At 42.7% G+C, this 26,791-nt stretch overlaps 1 protein-coding gene across 1 annotated transcript in view; it reads right to left on the bottom strand.

Annotated features, from left to right (window-relative positions):
• The window catches only part of agrn (agrin), a 304,408-nt gene extending 278,377 nt beyond the window's left edge, over positions 1-26,031 (bottom strand). The window contains exons 1-2 of the mRNA XM_050066361.1: positions 25,546-26,031; positions 23,654-23,915 (exon numbers count right to left, since the gene is read on the bottom strand). Coding sequence (XP_049922318.1) covers positions 23,654-23,915; positions 25,546-25,746 — 463 coding nt within the window. The 5' untranslated portion in view covers positions 25,747-26,031. The remainder of the gene's footprint in view (positions 1-23,653; positions 23,916-25,545) is intronic.
• Positions 26,032-26,791: the final 760 nt, after the last annotated feature.

Below are 26,791 nucleotides of genomic sequence, written 5' to 3'. Positions count from 1 at the left end.
TCTTTTTTTTTTTTTACCAGTTCTAGTGCTACCATGCATGTTTGCATATAGATCTTTCTGTCTACTTGACCATGTGACCTTTGGGGTGCATGCAAAGAATCAAATCACTTTAAGAAGCCAGACTAAGCTCTGAACATACCATTGTAATTTCGCTTGGTTAATCAGGTTTGGTTAACTCCAATTTTGACTTATATAATGTAATGTTTACAGGAGGGTTCAGTTTGGTCATCGTCTAATTACAAACGCTGACTTTCTGCATCCTGGACATCTGCTTGCTAGGTTCATTGTACATTGAGAAAACTGAGTAACTTCAAAAGAATATGGGGCATTTTACAGAGGGTGAATCAATATGTCTGAGTAGCCAACTTGAATAGATTCAATGTCCTTCTGGGCGGCTGCCAGGACTTTGAAAGCTCAGTGTTTCTCTGTCTGTCCATTTGTCCCATAAATGTCCCTGTAAGTTGATTAAACATGATTGATAAGGACATTTTCAGAGTCCCTTGCACAACAGATGCTATAAGAGCATCTGTGTGACCAGTAAGAATGAGACTGATGTTAAACCCTTCAGGATTTCAAATATATTTTCAAAACCTACATTCCTGCAGTTGAAAGCAATGCCTAGCATTTATGAAAAACATTTTCCATCAAAAGTACCATGTACATGCAAACACAGGAAAACATAAACATGGCTCTGTAGTTTAATGTCTTTCTGTGTTTGTTTGTTTTTTTCTAGTATGTCCTGTTCAACATCACAAACGTGCCAGAAAACAGGTCAATAAACAGTAGACAGCAGCATATTTTGGCGGGTACATCTCTTACTAACTCGGTTTCTTTCAAACTAGACACCAACTGAATTTTGAACCATGACAAGCGTTGCCTGGGTGGAGACAGACAGCATTTTGTGGTGGCCCTTCATTGCATCATATAGGCAAAGGTGCTAAAATTAGAGTATCCACCTGAGTTTTGTATTTCCATTTCTGCTGATCAGAGCTGAAGCCAATTATACTGGTGACTACTGCAGAGTCATTTGTCTCTCGAGTGAATGCTGATTAAAACCTTTCCCTTTAAATACAAAAGCCAGACATTGGTGGGTGTTAGTGGGATTTTTGTCTTATGGGAAAGGGGTTTAAAAGTAGTGGACACTGAGCAGTAGTGCACTGAGTGTGCCCTCAATTGGAGGATCCAGGTTCAAACACATGTGTCAACAAACAGCTACCCTGCTGCAGTGTCTTGAGCAAGCTAGTGAATCCCTTCTAGCTTTATGACTGCTGTGCTGCAACTAAATCCTGACCCCTGACCTCAGAGAGGGGAGGGGGGGCAAGTGAAAAAAAAGTCTTCAAAAGGAGCAATTAAGTGTCATATTATCACATTAACAGACCAGATAACAGAACAAGTCGATGTGTTTCTTTCACCGCCCCATTCTTTAAAAGCAGAAGTCAAATATGATTGGGAGTATGGTTAATACTGTGCTCTCAAAGGCACTGTGGCTGACCAGTGGAGAGGAACTTCTCCATCCCTTCCCCCAGGCTAGTGGTGGGGGAAATGGCCGTCGTCAGGTAAAATGACCCTTAATGCCTCCTGAATAGAGCTGCTAACATTACGCGGCCAGGTCATTAGGGAGACAAAAGGGCAGGCCAAACAGCAGGAGAAGACCCCCAACTACAGCTACCACCGCCCCCCGCCCCCCCCAAGTCAGATAAGGACTCCAAATGCTGCCTGGCTCTGCCCCGCAAACACGCGTTTCCCCCCATGATTCCCCTCACACTTAGGCTTCTGTGAGCGACAGAGCAGAACAGGACGTGCCTGAGTTGGAAAGGAATGAGGCAAGTGGATAAATCTGGAATGGAAAAATGAACAGGGATGTTTGCATTTGGCCCCTGTTCAGGTGAAGTAATCTGAATGACTGAACATGTATTGAAAACTGATAACAGTCCGACGCAAACATCCTCTGCTGCCTTCTCGGAGAGGCTGACGGTCATCATATCGAGTATGTTAATAATGTTTGCAGATGACTTGGAGGCCAGGAGAGGACCTGAAGAGGATGACTGAGGAGGAGGAGCGTTTCAGAGGAGAGAAGCAGGAGCTTGTGTGCATTTCCCAGTGACCTGTTGTACATACACACACAGTCCTGTCTCACTTAACTGTCTTCAAATGTTGAATAAACTTGTGGTCCAGACATCAAAGTGGCATGGTGTTTGTGCATGCAGGCATTTACAGCACTACCGAGTGACCACACAAGTACTTCCACATATTCACAGGCCCACAGCAAGGCAGACAGCCAGGCCTGGAAAGAGCAAATACACAGAGCTACGCAACAGCAACATGCAATCCCTTCCTCTAAGGACTTGGTGAAGAATGTGGGAAGTGAGTGCTAAGTTGCGCTAACTGGGAAATGTCATACCTCATGGTTTCCGCTTTTCAAGTTTAGAAAAACACTGGCTGGCCATGTGCCTTTATTCTTCCTCCCACTTAAAATAAAGTGATAGAAAGTAGTCCGTTTCATTTCATTTCCAATTACCCTTTCCCACTTCAGCCCTCCCTACCATAGACCAATCATGTCAAGTTTTTCTAATCATAAATCTGTAACAAGCATTGTGTTGTGGTTATGGTTAAGGTGCATGTGAGCTTAGAACATTATGATTGACGCTTGATAGCAATTCTCATGCTGGATTATTTCTCATGGTGCAGGGTTGAAACCATTTGTCACACAGATTTGGTGCTAAATTTTACAATTTGTGACCACTCTAGAATTGATAACAGTGTTAAAGAATTATGACACCAAGACCTAGAGGAACAACACTGAATAATCCATGCTTCGATGTGGTGACAAAAATTTCTGACATTTGCAGATTTCTATAAGAATTGTGTTTTTTGGCAATTGGTTGGTCAGGACTCCTGCTCAGGAAACTGCTGAGAAAACCACTTATTGTCGATATACTTTTGAGAGCCATAGATCCCCTGAATGCCCAAGGTCTTAAGTTTGTGGTTGTAATGTTTCATGAGGCAGTGATTATCCTATAGGTCACTATACATCAGTTTAATCAGTGAGGTCAAGTTTCAAAAAATGGTTTCACTACAATGGAATGGCTACTATGGGGACTTAAATCATTACACACTAATACAATTGGGCTCATGGTATCCACATGAGTCTCAGCTTTCCAGTCATACCCAATTTATTCAATTCCAAGTATGTTTAGGGACCTCCATATCCAGAAATATTCCAGTATATATTCCAATATATATATATATCCAGGCAAAAATAACATATTTGTAGTACATGCAAAAAACTGCATGGTTTTTACCCTAAAACTGCATAAAGTGGGCATGTCTGTCAAGGGGAGACTCATGGGTAACCACAGAAACCTTTTTCATCATCATCTTGAGGTAAGAGAGAGTCCCTCAGCCCACTACAGCCTCTGAAAGACAGTAATGTGGGCCGAGGATGCTGGCATCCTAGCGGAATGGAAGAGGTTAATGAGAGTCCAAATCCCCGAAGAACAGCAGCAAATCCTCATATCTGAGATGCAGGAGCCACTGTAAGATGTACTTGGCAAACATTTCATTACTAAAAACTTCAATCAATTATCATAAGTAGAAAGAGAGCCAAGTATCTGGACAAGAAAGAAAGAGTAGAAGCACTGTTGTTGAACACCCCTTCACCGTACTAAACGTTCCTTGAAATTTAGAGTCATTGCTAAAAATGGCTTTTTTCTTTGAGTTGAGTGCCTGTCACGTCTGGGGTCAGGTTACTCTGCCGTGCAGGCCAACAAAGGGGAGCGGAACAAAAAGCAGCAGCTCGAGCCCTGGCAGCGGCTTCTGAAAGACCCGCTTCACAGAGAGCAATAACTTCACCTCATTTAGAACGAAATCCCCGTGAATAATCTGCCGACATGAGAACCTGTCTCCCTAACCCAGAGTGGGCAGGATGAAGTGTGCTTGGGTGAGCGCTTGTGTGTGGGTCTTTCTGACTCTCTCACCACAGGCCTACTAGGACTGACCTGTTGTTAGGATCCGGGTGGTTGCGTTAGCACAACCATGATGGCTGAACGGATGAAGAAAATGTTTTTTGTTTTTTAAATCAAAGGTGCAAAACAGTGCTGGCCACACTTGATTGACAAGTAAGCTATGGAAAGTGCAGTAAATATGCACTGCAGCAAAGCCCCACAAAACAAACCTGATAATTACCCCTAAAGATTATGATTTTAGAGAGTGGTGGTCATGGTTTTGGAGTTACAGAATTAATTCAAGGCCCTCTTAAATATTGTAATTGTTAAAGTTCAAAGCAACACAATATTTTAGCTCAAACTCAAAGACTGCGTGTGTGAGTGTGAATGTGTGTGATAGGAGTATACCTATAATACTCTCCTTCCCCTGTGCTCATTCAGAATTCTCTTTATGCTTTGATGAGAAGGCCGCAACAATACCCTGACTCTTCAGAGCTGCCATGGTCTCTCTCTTTAATCCATTCTCCTCCCAACAGTTCCTCCTTCCATGAACTTGATGTTGCTGCTCCAAGGAGAGTCATTCTCTTTATTTACCAAAAACATTTTTTGTCACTGCTTATCACAATGAAGTGAAAAAGTCCAGAAGAGGTAAGTGTGCACGCTGAGCTTAACTTCAGAGCTTTGGTAATAAGCCATGATGGAAGACAGGTGGTTGGGAGGGGACGGTTCAGAAAGACAAGAAGTCAACAACAAAGGCTGCACCCCCCAGGCCTCCACACCCCACCAGAAGCCGTGCTCCGAGCCTTTGTCAACACTGATCTAAGAGAGGCTTGGGCGGTGGCCTGAGGGTGATAATTTACAATCTGCTCCATCCTGAGTGCATATTCCACAATCCTCACTAAACCTCACACTGGCAAATACAATAGAACCCCCCCACCGCCACTTCCACAAGCTGAACTCAATCTCCCTTTCAGTTCTTAATAAATGAGTGAGTCTGATAACAGTTTGCTCTCAAAGTTTGCCGTTGATGAAAAAACTTCTCTCTTCTCGGCACATTTCAATTCCTGTTAATTCAGCCGACCGGCGGCGGAGAGGAGCGAAATTAAAAAGCCGTCTGCTCACTCTCAGGAGGTTTCATACTCTGCCCTGGTGCCTCCGAGAAAAAGGCTGCCGCTCCTCTTCGTTCATGTGTATTTGCAAACACACACAACAATACATTTGTGCACACAATTTACAAAAAACACACACACATTGAGACACACAAGAATCAGGACTACACATGAGCGTGCACACATCTTGGCGTCATCACACCCTCCATATCTCCATTATTAAAGCTAAAATGGAAAAAGGGCACTCTTGGGAAAGGAGGCTTTTTAATAAACTTCAGACTCTATCGGTTATCTGGAGAGGGCAGGCAATGAAGCGTCGCCCTTTATCAGGATTGTTGGCGCTTCATCTCAAACCAACCAGGTGATTTGCATGGTGGATCTCACTTCAGCCTCTTCAAAGGAGTAATGGCGGGGCTAAAGCGAGTGAATCCAAAACACAGCAGGCGTGACTGACTGCAGGTAATCCACCAACTGTAAACCTTGAGGCAGAACGCCTCTCGGCCCCCAGACAGGAGCTCCCGTGACTTGGTGGCCACTCTTCCTATTTGCTATGATTTTGAATTGAAGGATAACATTAGTTACGCATCACGCGCCAAGTGTCACAAGGACTAAAGCCTCAGAGGAGCTCGAAAACTTCATAAATTTCACCTGTTTCAAATGCAATTATTTTGGTGGGTCTGTTTAAAGATACTCAAGTTTCACACACATTCTCAAACAGCTACAACTGCAGTGAATCAAACAGAATGATCTCACTTTTTTGGCATTTCTTCATTTAGGTGCAATCAGCAAGATCTTCACTCTCCCAAAGTAAAACCAGACCACAGTATGTGCGTGAACAGTTAATGAAATAAGAGCAAGTTTAACAATTTCTTGAGCTGCAGCTGATATATTTTTTTTAATAAGTCACTCCACAGCCTGCAGTAACACACGGACTAGAAAGTCTCATTTTCAAGCCAAATAAAGCAAATAACAAACCAAATCAGTTATTTTAGGGGTTTGCATGGTGATATACTGGTCTGTCCTTCATTTGTTTGATTTGGACCTTAGCTCCGATTAGCTTAGTTACTCCTGAGCATTGTATCAGTTACAACAGGCCACCATGAGCTGTGCTACAGACCTACACAGATCCACACTGTTCAGCAAGTGAGAATGCAATTAATCACTCATTGCTCAATACTCATTGAGAATATAAACTTTTCTGATAACTCGACAGGTACTTTCCATTAATCAGCCCAGCAACATAACTTTGTAGTTTAACCAGCAGTCAGCCAACAGTTTGAAGGCATTTACTAATCTTCACAGCTAGCTTAGCCCCATAGACCGCACACAGCACTTCAGCACTAGCTAGCCTGCTGAGAAGCTAAGATGTGAAAAATGGTGTGCTCCATTTGCACTGGGAAGTTGGAATTTCTGAGTTCCCAGTCAGAATTTCCGACTTAAAGTCAAAGGAACCTCGTAAACCCCAACCTCGAAACCAAACATGGCTGTTTTGCACATCAAAAGTAGCGAAAGCTGTAATGTACTGTTTACTGGCACCTCTGTCTTATTTGTGTGTCATTAAAACAGTTGTACTCACAGTACTGTCCAACTCCTATCTGTGAACATGTTTCTATGGTGTTTGAAAGCGCTAAATACAGCACAACGCATTGTCATCAACTGGTATTACAATTAATGGCTAACCTGGCTTTAACTTGTATTGCTGACAACACCTTAGTTTTTGCAACTTGTACTGTACTACAATGTGATAAGCTCAGGTGTGACATCATTCTCAGCTGCTACCTCAGACTTCCAAGGTAAATGGAAAGCAGCTTAAGACAAGGGTGTAAGTGCATGAGATAGCCACATCACTTCCAGTTCTAGGGCTAAGCTAACACATCCAGGACTAATATAACAGACACAATAGTGATATCAGCCCTGCTTTCAGACCCTCTAAAGCACCTGGACAGCAAACAAGCCAACAAGGGTTACTAAATTTCATTGTCCATATTTACAATTCCCCTTTTCATAAAACCATATTTTATGACTTAATCTAAACTGACTTAAAATAAAGATTTTTTACAGTGTAAGTGCACCCTGACAGGCCTCTCCACCTAGCTGTCTTCTTACATACAATTAGTCTAAACAGCAATTATTATGTCGCGTCAGTTTTAGTTTGCAGCACTTAGTCAAATTTGATATGCTTCATGCTTGTGCACAGAGCAGCCTGTTATTTGAGGATGCATTCTGTCAAAGAGGATCAGTATTTGGATTGCAATGTCTGAATGTGACACCACAATTGATGCCAAATGAAGATTATGTTAATTGACAGTACATGTCATATATGCACAAATTACGGGCAGACGAAATGACAGAAGGCTGGCTGTGCCATCGGAAGCTTGTCTCAAGCTTTAACATGAGTGTGTCGGTGTGTGTTGGTGTGTGTGGGTGTATGCACTGACAAGTGTGTGGAGTTCATTATCAGGAGGGCTGTGTCCTCAGGAGCACAGATGAAGTCCAGAAGCATTCAGCTTAGTCTACTGTCAAGGAGGCTCCCTCTCCATCCTTAATTTCCCGTCGCTAAAGACAACCAACTTCCCAAAAACACAATAAAGGAGGAGGGGTGGGGGCTGTTGGCAAAGACACAGAAGCAGAAGGGAGGACAAGAAAGAGGAACAGGGGGGTTCAAGGAGGGGAAATGAGAGGAAAAAGAGGAGAGGAATCGCCTCTCAACTCCCACCATTGTCTCAATGTAAATTGGAGCTGATCAAGATTCCGCTAGCATCGTAACCAGCAAGTTCAATCTGCACAGACTGAACAGAGAAAGAGAGAGCCATACTGAGAGACAGAGAGAAAGACATCGATGGAAGAACAACAGTGTGTTTAAGAGTGACTCACATACAGAAAGACATGCAGAAACACACACAGGGACAAAGAAAGAGATTTAGGTTGAGAGGGAGCGACAAATAAACCACTTTAGAACCAATCAAGCAATGAAAAGACGAGGAAGGGGTTGGATGTTCTTTAGGGCAAGAGCACACACTCTTACACACACACATCCTAATTTCAATACAGCAACCACGAAGCTTGGACAGTCACAGGCCATCCTAATGATCAGCTTTCTTTTAATTCAGGAGAGTTTAAAAAAAAAGAAAAAAGATATAAGCCAACAAGGATGGTAAAAAAGATGTTTGACTGACAAACACTGCTGAATCATTGTGCTTCATAAAGAGACATTTAATCTAATAACTCTGTGTAGTTGTTGGAAAAGAAAGTGGATTTCTGCCTGATCTGGGACTGGGAATGTGTCGAGGGTTTCTTTGATGAGTGCGAACACGTCTGACCCTGATTTCACCCTGACAGCCCCTAACCCATTCACACTCCTTTTGGCCTCAGGTAAAGGCTAACTGGAGGCTGACCTGTTGCCTTTCACTCTTCCCTTGTTTACAATGAAGGTACACAAGTCTGAAAGCTGCTGGGGCCTGAATGAGGCCCTGGAAGTCAATGGGTGGAAAAGAACCTGGGGGAATTCCAGTGGGAATTTTGTATCTGAGGCCTGATCAAGATCAAGTGTGTGTGGATGAGGAGAAATCATATTGGTTTTATCTGTGTTGGCGGAGTTCCCTAAACCTGCACATTTCTGAAAGATATAAAATAACTGCTTACAGCCATGCTCAGAAAAAAATCTAATTAATTCCAGAGGACTTTACTGTCCTGCCTTTGAGCCTTTGGAGCTCCTTTAGACTCCATCCATCTGAGACACCCAAAAAAACAAATATTTGCAGGGAGCCAATAACACATTTCATATTTTCTCATTTACTGAATCACATGCTGGAACTTGTCCTGTGCTTGATGAGTAACACTGCACTGATGAACTCAAGGTAGTCAACAACCATGTATATTTTGTCATGTGGCTTTAAGCTTAGGTAGGCGATTTCATTTTGGCATCACTGGACAAAAATCCCATAATAACCTTTGAGTATACTGTAATTCAAATGGTCTTAGAGAGCACTACATTTCTGCACCTCCTCTTGGCTGTGTTTTCAGGCTTCAGCAAACTCTCCCTTGATGGGAGACTTTGGCCAATCACAGGTAATTTCAGAGAGAAGGCGTTCCTCTTGGCTGTCCTACAAATGCAGGTGCGTATCCATGTTCCTTCAATGAAGGCCTGATATAATGGCAGAGAATCCTACAAAGAAGGTTGCTATTCCAGCATTGGCAACTACTACCTACACCGCAAAGCAACTAGGGTTGGGTGATAATACGGTAATAAGGTATCCCGCAGTATCAAAAAATAGCAACGGTATCAGTTTCATTACCGTCATTTAAAAATGACGATATAATATTAAATATAATTTATTTAATGCCTAAATGAGTGTTTGTCCAGCACCTATGTATGTGTGGTTGAGTTTTCAATTTAATACTAATTACAATTTAAAACTAATAGTAGGCTATAATGTTTCTCTTAACTGTTGTCGGGAGATGACATTTTTTGGACGTGACGTTGTCACGTGACAGCTCAGAAGCGAGAAAGAGAAGAAAAGATGGTAGGCAAGTTGGTCCCAAAAAAAAAACACAACTTCACAACTTCTGGAAGCAGCAGCAGGTCCAGTGGCTATCAGAGTGGAGGAGGAAGAAGCGCAACCCGAAACACCGAGAAAAAAAAGATGACAGCAGTCTCCTTCAAAGAAAAGCAGATGCGGTGGCAGGTCCGGTCGGCACCATACAGTGAGCAGGAGCAGAGATAACTGCCTTTTGTCACAAGCCTGTTATTCAGGGAGACGAAGACCCCCTTCTCTGGTGGAAATGTGATGGAGCCAGGCATTTTCCTCTGATGTCAACGGCTGCCTGAAAGTACCTGTGCGTTTGTGCCACAAGCTCTCCATCAGAGTGGGTGTTCAGCACCACGGCCGAAGTTATCAATCCACTACGTGCCTGGCTCCAGCTGGAATAAGTAAACATGCTGGTTTTTCTGGCGAAAAAAACTTGAATAGTTATTATTTTACTTTGTTTTTATGTCATTTCCATTGAGGAGTAGCCTGTTCTGGCGGACAAAACAGTTGGGTCTTGGAGAGGGTGAACTTTTCAAACTAAAGGTAGGCTCTAAAAATAAACCAACGAACAGTATTTCCCATTGCCTTCTCAGGATAGGATTATACATGCCCATTTTCAGTCATGCCTTGTTATTTATTCTTCTGTTTTTCTTATTTGATAAGCTGTGCTTTTAATTTGATTTATGTTGATAGGCTCTAAAAATAAGCCATCGGACAGTACCCGTCTGAGGATACACTGTATAGCACACATTTTCTTTACCGTCGTTATTTATTGTTACTTTTTTATTATTTGATAAGCCTACAAGTATTGGATGCTATAGGGCTGTGTATTAATTTACTTGATTTGTGTCGAGTACTGTAGGCTACTGGAAGTGGGCTGTAGCCCACAGACAATCTGTTGTTATTTCATTCTGTTTGGTTGACTGCTGTATTTGCACTTTTTTAAATATTTATTAATAAAAGTTGTTAATGTTGTACATGTTTTGTTGTTATTTTTCAGTATTCTTAGGCCTATGTAATGTTGGCTATTGTTTCTGAACGGTATAGGCACAAGCTGACATTTTGGCGACTCCGTCTGAGCCCTTCAAAGTGATTTTTAATTAGTTACGGTAATACTGTATACCCCGGGAAAATGTGGGGAAGGTTTAACGGTAACAAAATTTGGATACCACCCAACTCTAAAAGCAACCCAAAAAAAGTCACTTGTCCAAGAGACCATCTACAAGAAAGTGACAATAAAAGAAATTTAAAAAATGTCAATATCAGTGTTTCAAAGATGGAGAAAAATTGTTGCTAATAGTTCCTTCTGAGCTGAGCCAAAGACTTATAGCTGCGGCTTCAAGTTCATGTTTATGTAGCTAATGTTAGCTAGAGCCTAGAATCACACTGCGTCCTGCGCCTCACTCCTGACTACTGATTAACTTAATGGGAGGGGAGTGGGCAACAGCTCTGGAGACGGAACCCCAGTCAGCAGCTGCAGCAACCCAAATTCAGTCAGTGCAAACCATAGCTCTGGGGGACCAGTCACCCCCTTCTCCCCACCGGGTAAGGAAACTTTATGTTGCTGCTGTTGCACAGATTAGACCCGGCGCTGCTTCTGGCCACTAGCCTACTGTGACACCTGGTGGTAGGGGGCTTTGCACTGAGTAACTGTATGAAGTGTGTGCATATGCCTGTGGTCATAGGGTGGGAGGGGCTAAGGATAGAGAGGGGAAAGGGGAGATCTTCAGGATTGTTTTTTTGCCTTTTCCAGATTTCTGCCTACCCCAGCTTTAAGCAAAAATCCAGACCATTAATAGATCCAATTTGCTTTTTGGAGTTACTCAGACAGTTGTCTGTTAAAATTCTCAACCAAGCCATTTTTAAAAATCAAACAGCCTTTGACTTACTCCTTTTAAATACTCATTTTAAACCAGTAAAACTTACACAGCTGCTAATTGCTAATCCCATATCAAGAATTTAGTTCACAGAGGTCTGGATAAAATCTCATCAATTAAAGTGTAATGAGAAGACAGAATTCCTTCAGCAGCCATTCTACTGGCTGTCCTTTTGACTAGTTTGAAACAACATCTCTGCTCCGATTCTTTCTATGAGTAGTTCACTGTCAACATATGTAATTTCTTTTTGCTGCAATAGTTACTCCTGGTAACTAAAGCATGAATAACAAGGTTACATTATACATTCGACACTCTCTTACTAGCTTTTGCAATTCACTTCCTGCAAAACTCTTTGAGCTAGACAAGACTAAAATCTGCCTCCAAGAGATTAATGTTGTTTTGTCATTTACAAAGAAACATTGCAGTGCAATTGCTAACAGGTTGAGGTTTGTCCTGCAGAGCACAACCTAAAAAGGAAGGCCTTATTTATCTACGATATTCTTGCTGACAACCTGTCCAAGCAGGCCACAAACCCTGTTGGAAAAACTAGAACAATGCAAAGCCAAACTCTCCACATTCAATGCCTCCGTCCATCTCAGTGCTCATATATTTCTCTGAGAGCCCACTCAAACATGTCTGCTTTGAGTGCATTTCCAGGACATGCCTCTACCTACTCACAGTGCAGGGGGGAAAAAAATCATCTCTCTGAAAGATGGATGTAGAAACTTTTTTTTGTCGTTGATGTTGCTCTCATGGTCACAAGAGGACTGGGGGCATTTCAAAATGGCTGACAGTGCGGTATGATAATAAAGCTACAGTGTCTAGGTAACTCACTACAAGGGGCTTCAGAGTGACAATAAGGGGAAATTTGGAGAGGCTGATCTGGGCATACCTCTGGCAACAGCTTGCAGTCTGTGATAGAACTTGTTCCCTCAGGCCAAGCCTCTCTGAGGCGCCATGCTTCTGCTGGAAAATGCCAAAAGCTGCCTCATGGCATTCGCTACAAGTCTGCTTCCCTTTTTTATGCATGGAGCTCCAGCACAGTGCAAGAGGGAAAGAAACTTTACAGATAATCTATTTGATAATCCAGGCTTCATGCAGCAAGGGACAGTTCACCTAAATTACAAGAAAAAAAATTCAGTTACCCCTAACAGAGTCTGACCAACAGTTTTGTTTTATGTGCTGAGATTTTGAGATACCTCCAAAATGTCAACTCAGAACTACTGACGTATATCCACTCAACCTCATTCCAACGTTCTCGACCGTCTACCCCTTCCATCCCATTTCACTTTTAGCCAACCTTGTTTTCGCTCTTCTTTTCAACTTTTCTCTTCTTCTTTTTACTACTTTTTTATCCTTTTCCTTCTTTCCCTCTGTCCTCCCCTCTTCTCCAGTCTGCTCTTAACTGGCTGTCTTCAACTCTCCATCGCTCATACTCTTTAATCTTGGACTTCACCTCTTTCTTTCCTTTTTTCCTTGCTGTATTACCGGTCACACTACCTTTGTTGCAGAGCTATTTTCTCTCCTTGCAGTTGCACTTCATTGCTCAGACAGTGAACAAAATGGGCCCTACAGGATATACAGCACCAGAAAACAAACCCACAGAAAACCTGTATGGTGCTAAAATACATTAAATGCACGTATCTCTATATGCTCCACGTGTCTCAGAGCCTTTAGTTTTTCCATTATAGGCCCTTGAATTGCCATGTCTGTGTCAGCTGGCCCATAGCCTACTGCATGCTGATGCCATTTGACAGTTCAATTAGGTTTCACGTTACTCATTTCCTCCTGAGCGTTTGACTAACCAGTAGAAGATTCATCTCAAGTTTCTTGAGCTTCTGATAAGGTCAGTCACATCAGTTTATATGATTAGACTCATAAATTCTGGCCATTGATTGCAATGAGCTTATACTGCATTCACATCATATCATAAAAGTTTTAAAATTGGCTGTTAAAGTGTATCAAAACAGATAGCAGGTATTAGAATATGAAGCTTTGTTATTGCCACTGGTTGCCAGTTAAAGAATTATTTCCTTAGCCTACAACTACCAGAATGCACTGCACCAGACCGAACCAATGAACGCTCTCGCGTCGAGAGGAGTGGGTCTCTCTCTCTCTGTCCCTTTCTATACTGTTTGTGTCCGTGGTGGCGGGCATACAAAAATGTGGGAGCACAATCTGTAGTTTGAGCAACAGCCCTACAGCCAGCAAAAATCCTACGGATTTGAGCAGGCTGCCAGTAAAATGGAGGGGAGTTTACCACAGTTTATTTACACATACTACCCACACCGTTATGATACAAAGCTGGTTGAAAATTGGCCAATTATCCCTTTTTACTTTCTTAGATTTAGTAAGGCTGTTACAAACCAACACATGGTTTATGCAGTAATGTAGAGCTACTACCCCAAACCCCCCTTATGAAGCCATCTCTTCTCTGTGTGTATTGACTGCTATAACCACGTCTAGTAGGAATTTCAGTCATTACTTTTGAGACTGTTCATTGTTGAAAGCAATCACAATGCAATGGCTAGGTCAGATACAGCGACACATAGTGCATTATGTTTATGTCTCATTCTGATGGGGAGATAGTTAAGTCTGTGTGTCTGTGTCTTTATATGTGTGTGTGTGTGTGTGTATAAACAGATACATGCTCAAGCTAGTGAGACATCCTCTGCCAGATATCTCTGTTTGTCTCTGAAAGCCATCATGTCCTTGCCATTGTTGGCTAAAACAACAGGGGCAGGCCGAGTGCCTCCCTCCAGCCAGACAAATCTGTCAGCCTGGAGGGCAAGCAGAGAGAAAGAGAGGGAGAGAGGGAGAGGGGAAAATTCCTAAGAGGTTTCATCTCTCAGGAGAGTTGTCATCTTAAGAGTCTGTCAGAAGACATATCACAAATTCCATAACTCAAGAAGACAAAGAAAAGTCTAACATCTTAGATGGCATTACATTTCTTGGTTTAATCCCCAAAGCCACTCATGGATGTTTGTATATCAACAGCCAAGTATCCTGTCAGAATGTCCTTGATCAATACATGCAACACTTATGTTCATTCATTTTTAGCCAGTTTAGATAAATGCATCTTCTGAAAATCTTAAAGGACAATTCTAGTTTATTACAACTTGGATCTTATCTTAAAAAGTACTCTGCTGATTTAGTATTGCAGTCACATTACTAAAATTGTCAGACTCAGACTCATGATGGACAGCTTTTCTTTAAAAAAAGTATCAAAATCAATTGAGCAGAACCAAATATATCCTCGTTGATATTTTACGCATTCTTCCTCCTTGTTAAAACCTGGCGCCTACATTGCCCACAGGGCAACTCATCCGCCTACATTGCTTAGAAATAGGGATGTCAGTTTTGTTTAATTTTGCTTTTGAAAGCCTGACACCCATAACTGGTAACTAATGAGCTCATTTTTAAGAAAAAGAAATAAACGCAAAATGATGTGAAATATGAGAGGCATTTTCCTTTTAGTGTGGCACTCCAGTGACTCACTGAGCTTTAGCATTGTATTTCAGAATGCTATCCATTTAGATGTGGTGACATTATAATGTTTTTTTGTTGTAAATGTCTCACCTTTTATTTTTTGTTGGCTTTACTGACAGAAAGGCAGCTAGCCATGTTAACATACAGGCAGATGGTGCCCATTGCCCCCCCCCCAGTTTCCACTGGCTGTGAAGAGTGGCCACGGCTAGCTAACCAATGTAGCACGAATACCCTATTAGTTTTGTTCTTCATGTGACATAGTCCTAGTACAAATTAAGCTACAGATCAACATGCTTAACCAGTCAAAAAGGTCCTCTGCAGTTAACCGTTGCCATCCCTAATCAGAGACTCAGGTTTGTTATGCTAGTATGTAGCCTCAAGCTGCTGGCCTAAAGCAGAGATAGGAAGTGGGCTACAGAGGTCAGGTGAGCTCACTTCTTTCTTACTTCACACCCCCAGATTTTTCTTCAGCCCTAACCCATGTCAAGTCAAGTGACATCCTTTGAGGCAATCTATGAGATTTCTCACAGCTCCCACTGCAGCCACAAAACAATTTATACAGCTTTCTTCACATATGCAGTAGTACTCCCCAAGAGTTCCCTTTTAAAATAAAATAAAAAGATTCAAGTTCTAATAAACTAGTATTATCCTTTAATTGACTTTTAAGATAATCAGTTGTGTTGGTGCTTGAGGAGGCTGAGAGAGACACAGAGAGGGATATGGAATTAGGTCAGAGGCTGGTCTGCACGAACTGCACCTGGTTGTTAGGGCTATGACAGCTTTACAGGGCATGGGATTCCAGTCTAATTACAGGTGGAACCACTGTGAGATGGGAACACTGGGAGGAGGAAGATGATGACTGTGAGAATACAGAAAAGGGCGGCTGGGGAGAGCAGGGAGACGGGTGGGGTAACAAAAGACTTGGGAAGAATTTAACATGTGTTAAAGGTAAGAGCAGAGACATAAAACCCAAAGTGTGATGGGTCAGCTTTCATATATCAGCCCTGCCTGCCACAACAGTGCCTCAGAGAAACATCTGAGATAGCAAACCAAAGCATGTTGTAAGCACAGGACATGTCCACACATGATGACAGACAGACAGATGTGCGGTACATCATCAGAATATGAGAATATGATTGAAGATAACACCTGAAAGTATGAAGACATATAAAGAGATAATGGCAAACACAGAAGGAAACGTGGAGGACAAGTCACAAGGGAGAGATAGGTGCTCATCCTGAGAGTTCACCATGACAACCCATCAACGGACGGATGAGGGGGAGGAAAGGAAGTCACGGAGACAAGGCTGTTGGCTGGGGGGTTAAAATAGCCAAGAAAAAGCCTATACATCTCGTGATTTGTTTGTGTGCGTGGGACCCCCATGTGTCAAGTCTCCCCTACTTCCTGTATGTGCAGCACTGTAACGTACATTGTGTTAAATCAGGCAATGCAAGGAATTAGACTCAAAATAGGGTTCAGCAACGTTTATGTATGTGATTTGGCACAACTAAAAGCTCTATTGCTGCAACCGTTAGATACCACCAACCTTAACCCTAGAACTGACCCTAACTTTAATCCAAATCCTGCCCAGGACCCTGAATTCAACCCCATCTAACACCACTGGGATGACCTGGAACACCATCTGTGAGCTAGACCTTATCGCCCAACATCACAGTGCCCGACCTCTCTAATACTCTTGTGACTGAATGAGAGCAAATTCCCACAGTCAGGATCCAAATTCTTGAAGAAAGCCTGCTTAGAAGAAGAAATCAAGAGACATTCAACAATCACTAATGGAACATATAAGGGTCTTTGTTGAAAGCATTGTTAAACATTTTAACCAGTCCAAATATAGCTAAAGACCCCAGGAAACAAGGATAACGGCTTTATATAATTAGCCTCATTGCCATGTGTATGACCAGTGATATGTAACAGGTGCATACCACATGACAACAGGGATCATGATAGGTCTAATTTACCAGCAATGGGTCAGTGCATCTCTAGCTCATATCCAGGAGGTGACAGAATGTGATTAACCTCTGAACCAAGTCCTTCCTGTTATTCAACTGTGGTATAATTTCCATAATATATTTTCTTAGTCTCATCTCTCAACCTGGAAACTGCCGTTGTTGGAGACAAAAATATTGATAAAATTCAAATTACTGAGAAAATTACAGCATCTTAAATACTGCAAATGCTGACATACACTCATCTGGAGACAGCTGACTGAAGTTCAGCATGTGATGGGTATGTTCAATTATCTGCTCTTTATAAAAAGCAGAAGCTAAATAATGTTCACAAAGCACACAAAGTGAACCTAATAGTTTGTCAAAGTATTTGCAGAGGAAAAGTTTATCAAAGAAGTCCCTGTTGTACCCGACAACAAAAAGAGTATACAGGGCACAAAAAAAAAACATTTTTCATTTTCTTCCCTTGTTTCCTCTTGATCTGAGCCACTCCATAGTGACAGCTGAGCTGACCTAAATACAAATCACATTAGGGCTTCTGCTATCCCCCTGGTGTCCCACCAAAACCCTTTTCTCTAAACCTGATGTTTTTGGCGTGTTGACAGTAAGTAGCCACACTTGCCACCGCAGCTGCCCTGCTTCAGAAATGCAGTCTTGGAGCAAGAATTTTGTCACGGATCCAGTTCCCCAGAGGGAGCCCAGATCTCATGCAGACTGCTGCTCTGAGCTCTTTATGTCTGGGGTAGAAGAGGGAGGTTTCTGGGTCACTGTACATCCAAGTCCCTGCCCAGAGCCTCCAAGGTCAGTTTCACTTTCCTGTTCTTCAACTGAAGAAGAGCTTAACTTTGACACCAGCTAACTTTACGTTGTCTTTTCAATTTTGGGAGCTTCAAACAACACTGCTTGTCAATGACTGTCAGCTTTACATCAAAATACTTATGAAATGACTTCATTATGATGCATGTTGGAGACCTTGTGGAAGTCCGTTTAAGAAATACTTCTGCTGATGGCTATATTCTGCATTCTTTTGTGAGCATCAAGATTTTTTCAATGTCTTTTGCCCTGAGGGTAGTAAGCTAAGAAGAACAGCAAGGGGCAGGTATTTTACAAAACAAGGGAACAAATAAAATCATGTCCTATTGCATTGAGCAAGTATTCATTACAATAAATTTAGACTACCTTTTCACAAGATAGACAGTATATTTGGACAGGCTAGATGTTACACAGTATGTCTGTATGTACACAGTGGAAATGTTAACATCTCACTGAAGTGACAGGCATGTCACTACACGTAGGTATCTTTGCGCACTATCAATACCATCTATGATTCTTATCAGCATGAGAGTGATACACTCCTGGTTCGGGCTGGGATATGAGCCAAGGTGAACAGACTGTGGTTAAGTGGTCCGTTCCTCCTTTGCTCTCTTCCATCTTTCATGGCTTTTTCATTTCGGAGTCCTTTATCGCCATGCCAAGCAGGCTCTCCGCTCCCAAATTTTTAATTAAAATCAAAAATGTGCAATAACTCTGGAGACTCTGGGCTAGCTGGCAAACAGGTCCATTGGTCTTGTTTCTCCCTTCAAGCCTTTGTTGCTTATTTCATCAAAGCCTTCCATCAAGCCTTTCTATTTGTCCAATTCTGTTCGCTTCACTGCATAAACACTTTGACATAAGCCACACAGGGTACACAGATTTACCAAGGGTACACCTTTGTAGAAAAGCTCCACACCAAGCAAATGAACTCTCACTCTTAGACTATAGCCTAATCCATTCAAGGACCCTGAGAAAAATCCAATCCTTAAAGTAAGTCTTCTTGACTTCTTCTTGCCGAAGACAAAAAGCTGCATGTATAGACATAGACTGGATAAAGACCCCAGTGCTTTAGATCAGTCACCTGTGTGCGCAGTGTTCTCACACTTTACAGAGCCACAATAAAATAAAATCCATCTCCCCTTCGGAATTACCCACGAGCCATATGTTTTTATACCTGGGAAAGTCAAATATATAGTAGGTTGTCATGTTTCACTATGGGGTAGTTATAATCTGTCTCTAGGATGTCTTGGTAAGATTAAAACATGAGCAGGTAGTAGTGGAGCCTGATATTTAAATTATAGGGCAACAAAGATGCTGCAAGAGTTCCCAGAGTGTTAGCGAATATGGACCACCTTGCCTGAAATAAAGACTGCCTCTGCTAAACTAAGTGGAAATCATTACACTTAAATGAAATAAACATTCAGGGAAAACAAGCCCAGGCACTACATAAGATAGTAGAAGCCACATACATTAGAAATGCACCGATTGCAGTTTTTGTTGGCTAATTCCAATTCCAATTTTTTAAGTCTCACCTGCCAATTCCAATTCTGTCCAATTCAGATTTTTTTTTGTTTTTAAGAAATCTAATTGACAGCACACACAAACATAATGGGGATTTTTCTTTAAAGCCACTAAAAACTTGACTTGAAATAGTAAAAATGGAAATACGATATCAAAAATGAGAGTCTCATTAAGCATCCACAAAAATCTGAGTGAAAATGAATGTTCGTAACTATCAGAAAACCTGAAACAGTTAGCTTTAGCTTTACTATGCTGCATTTTTGAGCTACTTATCAACTCCATGATTAACACAAATTTAGATGGTATACCCCAGTCTGCTAGTTAGCTTAACATCGAAGCTCTCAAACCATTCACAGCATGCATGGAAATGAACTACAACTTTTGAGAACAGCAGCTTTGACAAAAGCTTGTTTGCGATGTGAACCATCGTGCAGTGAATACGTGTAAATTTCATTAGCACAGGATTGGTTTTATCTGAGATTCAGTCCAGTCACCGATCATGGCCAACCAACCTGGATGTCATGTGATTCCAGGCACCAGCTGATCCATTGGAGCATCTCTAATATACAGTCATATATTCAGTGAGAGAGGCTATAGGTCATCATATAGTATCATGAGACACATTAGAATCTCAGTTCAGCTCAGATGGCCACCTCTGCAGAAAAAAAAGTCTTGGGAGTTAACCTGGGCTGGCATATCAACATACTCTCAAGTATCTTCCAGGGCACTGAGTCACTGATTAACTACAACAGTGAAGTGACCCCTGCATTTTTCAGTAAGTCTTAAAACTGTCTTGAAATACGGGAGTCAACTGCCCTGTCGATGATTGGCATTTACATTATGAAAAAGTAGACAGCATGGTGCCCAAAACTGAAGCGTTCACTCCTCCATTTTGCCCTTATCATTCTATCATTATCTCCTCACATATCAAGAAGGTGAGGAGGGAGGAGGCAGCCAGGTAGGAGCTTGTGCAGGTAAGGAATTCCTGCAGATTCCGGGCCTCCTCCCTGCACAAACAGTGGGAAAAAAGCTCAAAGTTTTCCGTGAGGCCTAGGCTCATTCACTGAGGGAGCGCTGGAGGATAAGGGGTGGGGGGAGGTGTTTAAACAGTCATCCCACATCCCACCCACCCCGAGGAGCATTCCACAGGACTGTCTGCTCGCCCATCATTAAGCAAGACCACCTGCTGGCAAATCAGGACCCCCATCATGTTCTCAGCAAGCCTGGCTAACCCCATTACCAGCGAGCCTCTGGACTGCTGTACACACACATCATAAAGAGTCAGTGGTATGTTGAGCTGTAAAATGCTGGTCATTAACATCCCACAAGGACTTTTGACTGTCCAACCAGTGGAGCACACTAGCTGCACTCAGTATTACGTATTCAAATAGATGCAGCACAAAGGGACAAAGAAAAGACCTTTGATGCAGCTGTTGCATGACTATGCACTGACTTCTGACTGGCTCATCTCTCCTCCTCTAAAAAGAGACAGATTTTTAAAAAAAAAAAGGGAAGGAGAGGAAGGGTTGACAGAAGGAAGAAACAGCCCTTTGTTGCTGTTCTTCGTCTGGGCCTCGAGGGAAAGACTTTGGCATCAAGTCATCAAGGGCTGAAACAAAAGCAGCTGATAAACAGACCAAGACAGATAAGATCTCCCTGTACGCTCAACACTTCTCCATCAGAAGGGCTTCCTTTCTTCCAAACCCCTAACACCTCCGCCTTCTCTCTTTGTTGCCATTAACACGGCATTGGAGAAAAATGGAAATGATAATAAACACAGCACATATTTTTCAACTGCTGCCATTTGTTTGAGCCTTGAATTGTCCTCTTCATCCACTTTTACAAAACCATGACTTCATTTTTGTTTCCAAAGATGCAGAAAATGTCTGCCCTTGATTCTGACACATTATCTGTCAACTCTCTGCACAGCACAATTGACTTAGGTACCATTTCACTGAATGGTAGCTGGAGGACCAAACAAAGGGAGAGATTCGGTGCCAAAGGGCCCCTGCTTATCAGCCCTGACAAGGTGTAAATCCAACAATGCAGATGTGGTACACTTTGAATTGAAAAGTTGCACTTTTTTGCTATTTCAGTTTCTTATTCCAAACACAGAGGGGCCTCAGTAAGTAAAGATAAGGCATCAGGAAACAAAAAAGAGGGCAGTCTCTTGCACAGCAAATATGGTGTACAGCATTCTAAGAGCTGGTCGCCACTGCGAGTGTTTACTGAGATCTTGTAAACACTCCTCTGGGGAGGGCTGCTCTGTGGCAGATGAAAGCTTGAAGCCAAGTGATCGCACACATGGACTGAGTGGCCCCGAAGTGCCACCGCCCAATGCAAAGAGCACAGGAGTAGAAAGAGTGTGAAACATAATGCCTGAAGGCATCTATCTTCATGCAGCACTGATCCAAGCTCTAACAAATATGCCACAGCAAACACAACATCTGTCACGACCCACGTCTTCACATGTACAAAAAATTCCTCTATTTTTCCTTCGTTCTACATCACTCATCTTATTTTTCTTCATGTCTGTGTCCTTCTTAAAACTCTTGGTGGCAAGGAGCTCACACAAAGCCTTTTTTCTTCCACCTCAGACAATGCGCCTCCCCACCTAACTCTCTGCCAGGCATTCCTGAGTCTATCCTAGCTATCGAAAATGTCAAGAATGAGGAGAAAGCAGAGGAGGGTACAATGAGTGCTGCGGCAGGTAGAGTCTTGTCCCGCTGCACTGACATCCCACAGTCTCCGGGGGCAGTGGTTGCACAGAACGGATGGGATCTGACTTGACTCTCTTAATTAAAACTCTGCGCTGAAACAAGCCTCAGAGCTCATTCTCTACTGGATGGAGGTATGCAAGTTAATTATCGGGGCCAATTTCACTCCCCAAAAAACAAATACAGATTTCATGGTGGTGCTGAACCTTACAATTGTCCCAGGATTTCACTTATTGGAAAAGTCAGTGCAGAAGAGAATCCAGAGCTTCCCTAGAAAAAAAGCTCTGTCTTTTCAGGTGTCTCAAAGCACGATTGCTCTCTAACTTCTGCCTGATGACTTCATGAAGTATTTCCTTACCGCTATCTCTTTGACTGTAAGGTGATATGAGAAAATCAGGTTATGTGAATAAACCCTCTTCAAATACAAAGCCCTGAAACAAAAAGGGCACATTCTAGACAGTTTGTCAGAGCCAAGAAACTCCCCTTTCCACAACAGGAGTCCAAAAAGAAGAAAAGGGGGGTGAATAAAAAGGTTAGCAGTGCAGTGTTTCGTGCCTGGACAGACAAACAGAAGAAGTTTTATGTGTGTGCCAAATGCAACTTAACACTGCAAACAAGCTCCATCCATTGGAACATCCTGCCACCCAGAAATGTTCAAGGGAAAGTACCCAGGATATAGACCCTACAACTCTGAAACAGTGATTGCCCCAGAAAGCCTTCAGTAAGGTGATTCGTGCTCTGATTCATTTCCCCCTGGTGCTCCCGGCCGCTCTAAGTGTTAGATTCAAACTTTGAATTGCTGCCAACATTGTTAAGCACCAGTAAAAGTTAAACAGCAACAAGCTCACTGCTCGCTGGCAGTGGAGGCAGAGGCTGCTACAGTCCCACAGTTATGGTAGATGCTGAGATTTATTAGTCATGGCAGTATGGTTCGTCTCATAAGAACCTGACGAATTACTTCGCAACCAAATAAGGACTCAGAGGAATAAAAGTATCTAATTAACTCTTTTCATGCTCACATACTCACAAAACTTCAACAGCTACTTGAAAACTATTTTTATAGGACTTTTCATGTGCGTGGGTGAGATTGATCCAGCCATTCATCGCCTGCTTCTGCCGTTGCATTCTTGGTCTCTGTGTTGTAAAAGAGTCATCGTGTTTATTTTACACTGAAGTTAAAATGGTGAGTCAGTGTGTGGCAACCTGTGTTGCCCTGTAAAGCTCCCACGTGATGTGTTATATGTAAGTGTTTCAGTTTCACCTCTGACTTAATAAAATGGCACAGCTACAGGGTGCAAAGGTTGGGAATCATCTCTTTTCCACTCAACCCCTGTCCTTAAGGTGTTAATCAGACACACCCACCTCAAGGCCACTCTGGGAAAGCTAGAGCTTCACCATGGCAACAAAGCTCCTAAAATGACTCAGGTGTCCTTGTTTCAGGGAGTTCTGGGAAACTTTGACGCGGTGTGCCTAAGGCTATGTAATTTCAGCAGCCACCAATGTATGAAATCCTTGCTTCTTTAAGTGATTTACAATTACTGTGAGAAACTACAGCAGGGAACCTACACTGAACTTCTCACAGGTAACACAAAATATCCATCTAAGTCAAAGCAAATTGACATATGCTGTATATCCCACCTCATAAAAGACATAGGTCTTATTCCATTCACAAAAAATGGCTGCTTACCTTCCACACAGTGTTCCACGTCCTCCAGGTTGCGCAGAGTAATCCTCATCAGACTTGAGTTGAGCATAAGTTCGTTCTTGTGTTCTGGCCCCATGGCCTCCGGAGCAGGGTTGAGAAAGAATATTCGTGTGTCGCCTGTGGCTACCTGGTTGTCACAGATCCCGGGATTGCCAAAGCCCCCGATCATCAACTTGTTGCCGCCATCCAAGAGAATTTCGCGGTTGACACTGGACTTCCCTTTCAAGTAGCGCCACACCCTGACCTTGGGTGACAACAGAAAGACAAGCACATGTTTTAGCTTTTTATCAGAATCAAAATCAAACATCATATTTTCATTTACAAGTATGCACAGGAGTGCTGTTAGATATTAGGGGGCATTATCCAGATCTGGGGTATCTGCATCAAGGTCCTGACAGGCTGGTGTTTCTCTGACTTTACTGTTCAAATCTTTACAGAGAATGTTATTCACATGTCTGCAACCCAACATTTCATGTGATAACAGTGATTCTCAAGTGGTTATTTCTATTGGAACATATCTCATGCAAAAGATCCAAAAACAGCCACTTGAAAACTTATCTAAAACACTGCAAGCACCCACAGATAGTGCATCAGGGAATGCAGCAAAGGCTGCTTTATGCACAGTCATGAGAAAGCTCGCCCCTTCCGCTACATGTTAGCTGTCTCGTCTCATTTCAGCACTTGGTGGTGGTGGTTTCCGTTTCCAGAGGGAGAGCCGTGTGCCTCTAATCTACTCCACTGATTCACCGGGAGTAGGGAAGCATGTGGGTGCTGAGGAAAAGAGCAGCGAGAGAGCTGACCAAACACGATCTGTTTATTTTGACAGATTATAGAGTGGTCTACCACAAGTCCATGATGATGCAAAAGTTAGTTTCACGATGAATGGATCTGGAATGGGGACAGAGGAAGCCTGCATCCTGACTGAAAATGTGTTTATTTGTGGAACGGTGGATGTTTTTGTTTTTTTTTCACCATGCGCTATTATGTGGTCCATCAGTCAGAGACATAATGTCTCTGTGACATTAAGAGAATAGGGGAAATTTACATTCTCAGGTCTATAACACACAGGTTTCATATGAGTGACTAATGACACCGTAAGGCATGGCTATGCATCTTTATTGCTTTGGGCACACCTTGCATCATTTCTCAGTGGTCTCTATTGAGAATTAAAAAAACATGTTGTTGTCTTTTACAATCACAAATCCCTGTACTGAGTGCTTTATGTGTTTCTGTGGTATTTTACAGTTATCTTATTACATGTTATGCACTTTTTTTTTATCTCAAAGACATCACTGTTACAGCCACAAGTCACAAATCTCTAGTTATGGGTGGCACTTTCACCACCACATAATAAATCATGATTCAGAATACCAGCTTGGCAGCAACTGGGTGATGGTACATGTTTTCAACACTTACGGGTAGAAATCAAGTGAGAGCTACAACCAGGGGCCAGTGAGGGGCCAGTCTCTTACTGCAGCATGTTTGGGATGATTACAAGGTCGGTTAGGCCTCCCTTGTAGCTATATAATTGGTAAGTGGAAATAAAAAAGCACCATCTATCTATTTCTGACGACAAAGTGGATCCACTGTCAGTCCATGTAACTGCTGCCAAAGGCTTCTGGATGAATGAGTTTGTAAAATGTTTTTCAGGGAAGCTGTTAATGCCTCTGAGAGAGTTGGATTAGAAACTCAGTGGTAATGACTTCAATCAGCTACACCAGAGTAAAGGTATTAAGTGTCAATGTGACTTCTAATAGCCCACTTAAACCCTATTAGTAGTTTTCGTGCAAGAGCAGGTGTCTTTCCCTTGAAGCAATGCACTCCTGCGGATACTTCACTTGATCGTTACACAGAAACCACATTAAAACACTTACCTTGCAAGAATAGGTATTATGCACCGGGTCCACGTTAATTATTTCGTCCACCGTGCCGGTCAAAACTACATTGGCCTCTTCTTCCCTCTCCTCCAAGTCTCTCTCCGGGCAACTTGCGGCGCAGCGGTGCCACAGAGCCACGAGCAGCCCCGCCAGAAGCAGCGCTGTCCGGCCGGCCCCGAGTGTCCGCTGGGAACCCATGACCACCACACGGATGTATCCTAAAAAAGTAAACTTTCTTAAAATTAAATTTTACCGCCCGGAGCGCCCGAAAAACAAACTCCAAACTCTTTCGATGCGCTTAAATTATGCTCCTATCCACAACTTCCCTACGGACTACCAGTGTGTCTTTCACTCTGTAGCCCTGTTCCCCGCATCTGCAGCCCGGGTTGAAAATCCCTCTCTGCCGCCGCCGGCTGGGAGACCAGGAGGGAAGAGAGGAAGGAGGAGGAAGGAGGAGGAAGGGGCAGGGATATCTCTCCCCAGGAATGCAACTGCACTTCTCTCTCCCCCTCTCTTTTCCCCTCTCACACACACACATCCACAGTGACGCTCCTGGATTTGCATGCGATCTGAATTGCTGATCCCACAAGTGAGGGTGAGGTGGGTGGTGGTGGTGGTGGTGGGGAGCGCACTGGGATGCCTGCACAAAGTGACTGTCCAACGCCGCCCCCACTCGGACAGACAATGTCTTTACCTCCGGTCCCCAACAGCGGTATACCCCAGACCCTGCAGATGCAGACAAACAGGGCTCTCCATATGTTATCTTCTAAGATTCATACCAGTGATGAAAATTTGACATTCATTAGATGGGTCATCAGTGTGCAGCATATGTGGTCATAGCCACCTCTAACCTCCAAATAATTTATTTCATTACAAAGCACTATTAAAAATGTATTTGAAAGACAAAGCAAAGAACACAAGCGTTTCAGCTCACAGTCAATTCACTATGTTAGGCTGTATTTTGTCACATTAAACAAATAGTAATGTATTGGTAGTAATCACGTATTGCTCTACTTTCCCCCATTTTCACTGTTCTAGCTCAAAGTGATATTAGATGCCACTGACTGCTCTCAGACCTGCAAGGCAGGAGCAGGCAGAGCTCAGAAACTTAAAGGCTTTAGGAGCAATGTTATCACAGTTGAGTTAAATTTACTTTTAAGAAAAAAGGCATGCCCTCCACATTCTTCCAAACTCGTTTTAGAATATGTGGAAGTCCTGTATTGAGTCTTTGAGTATGAATATT

The sequence above is a fragment of the Epinephelus moara genome, chromosome 16 (genome assembly GCF_006386435.1).
Source record: "Epinephelus moara isolate mb chromosome 16, YSFRI_EMoa_1.0, whole genome shotgun sequence".
NCBI lineage: Eukaryota > Metazoa > Chordata > Actinopteri > Perciformes > Serranidae > Epinephelus > Epinephelus moara.
This window is presented reverse-complemented; position numbering and strand designations above follow the sequence as displayed.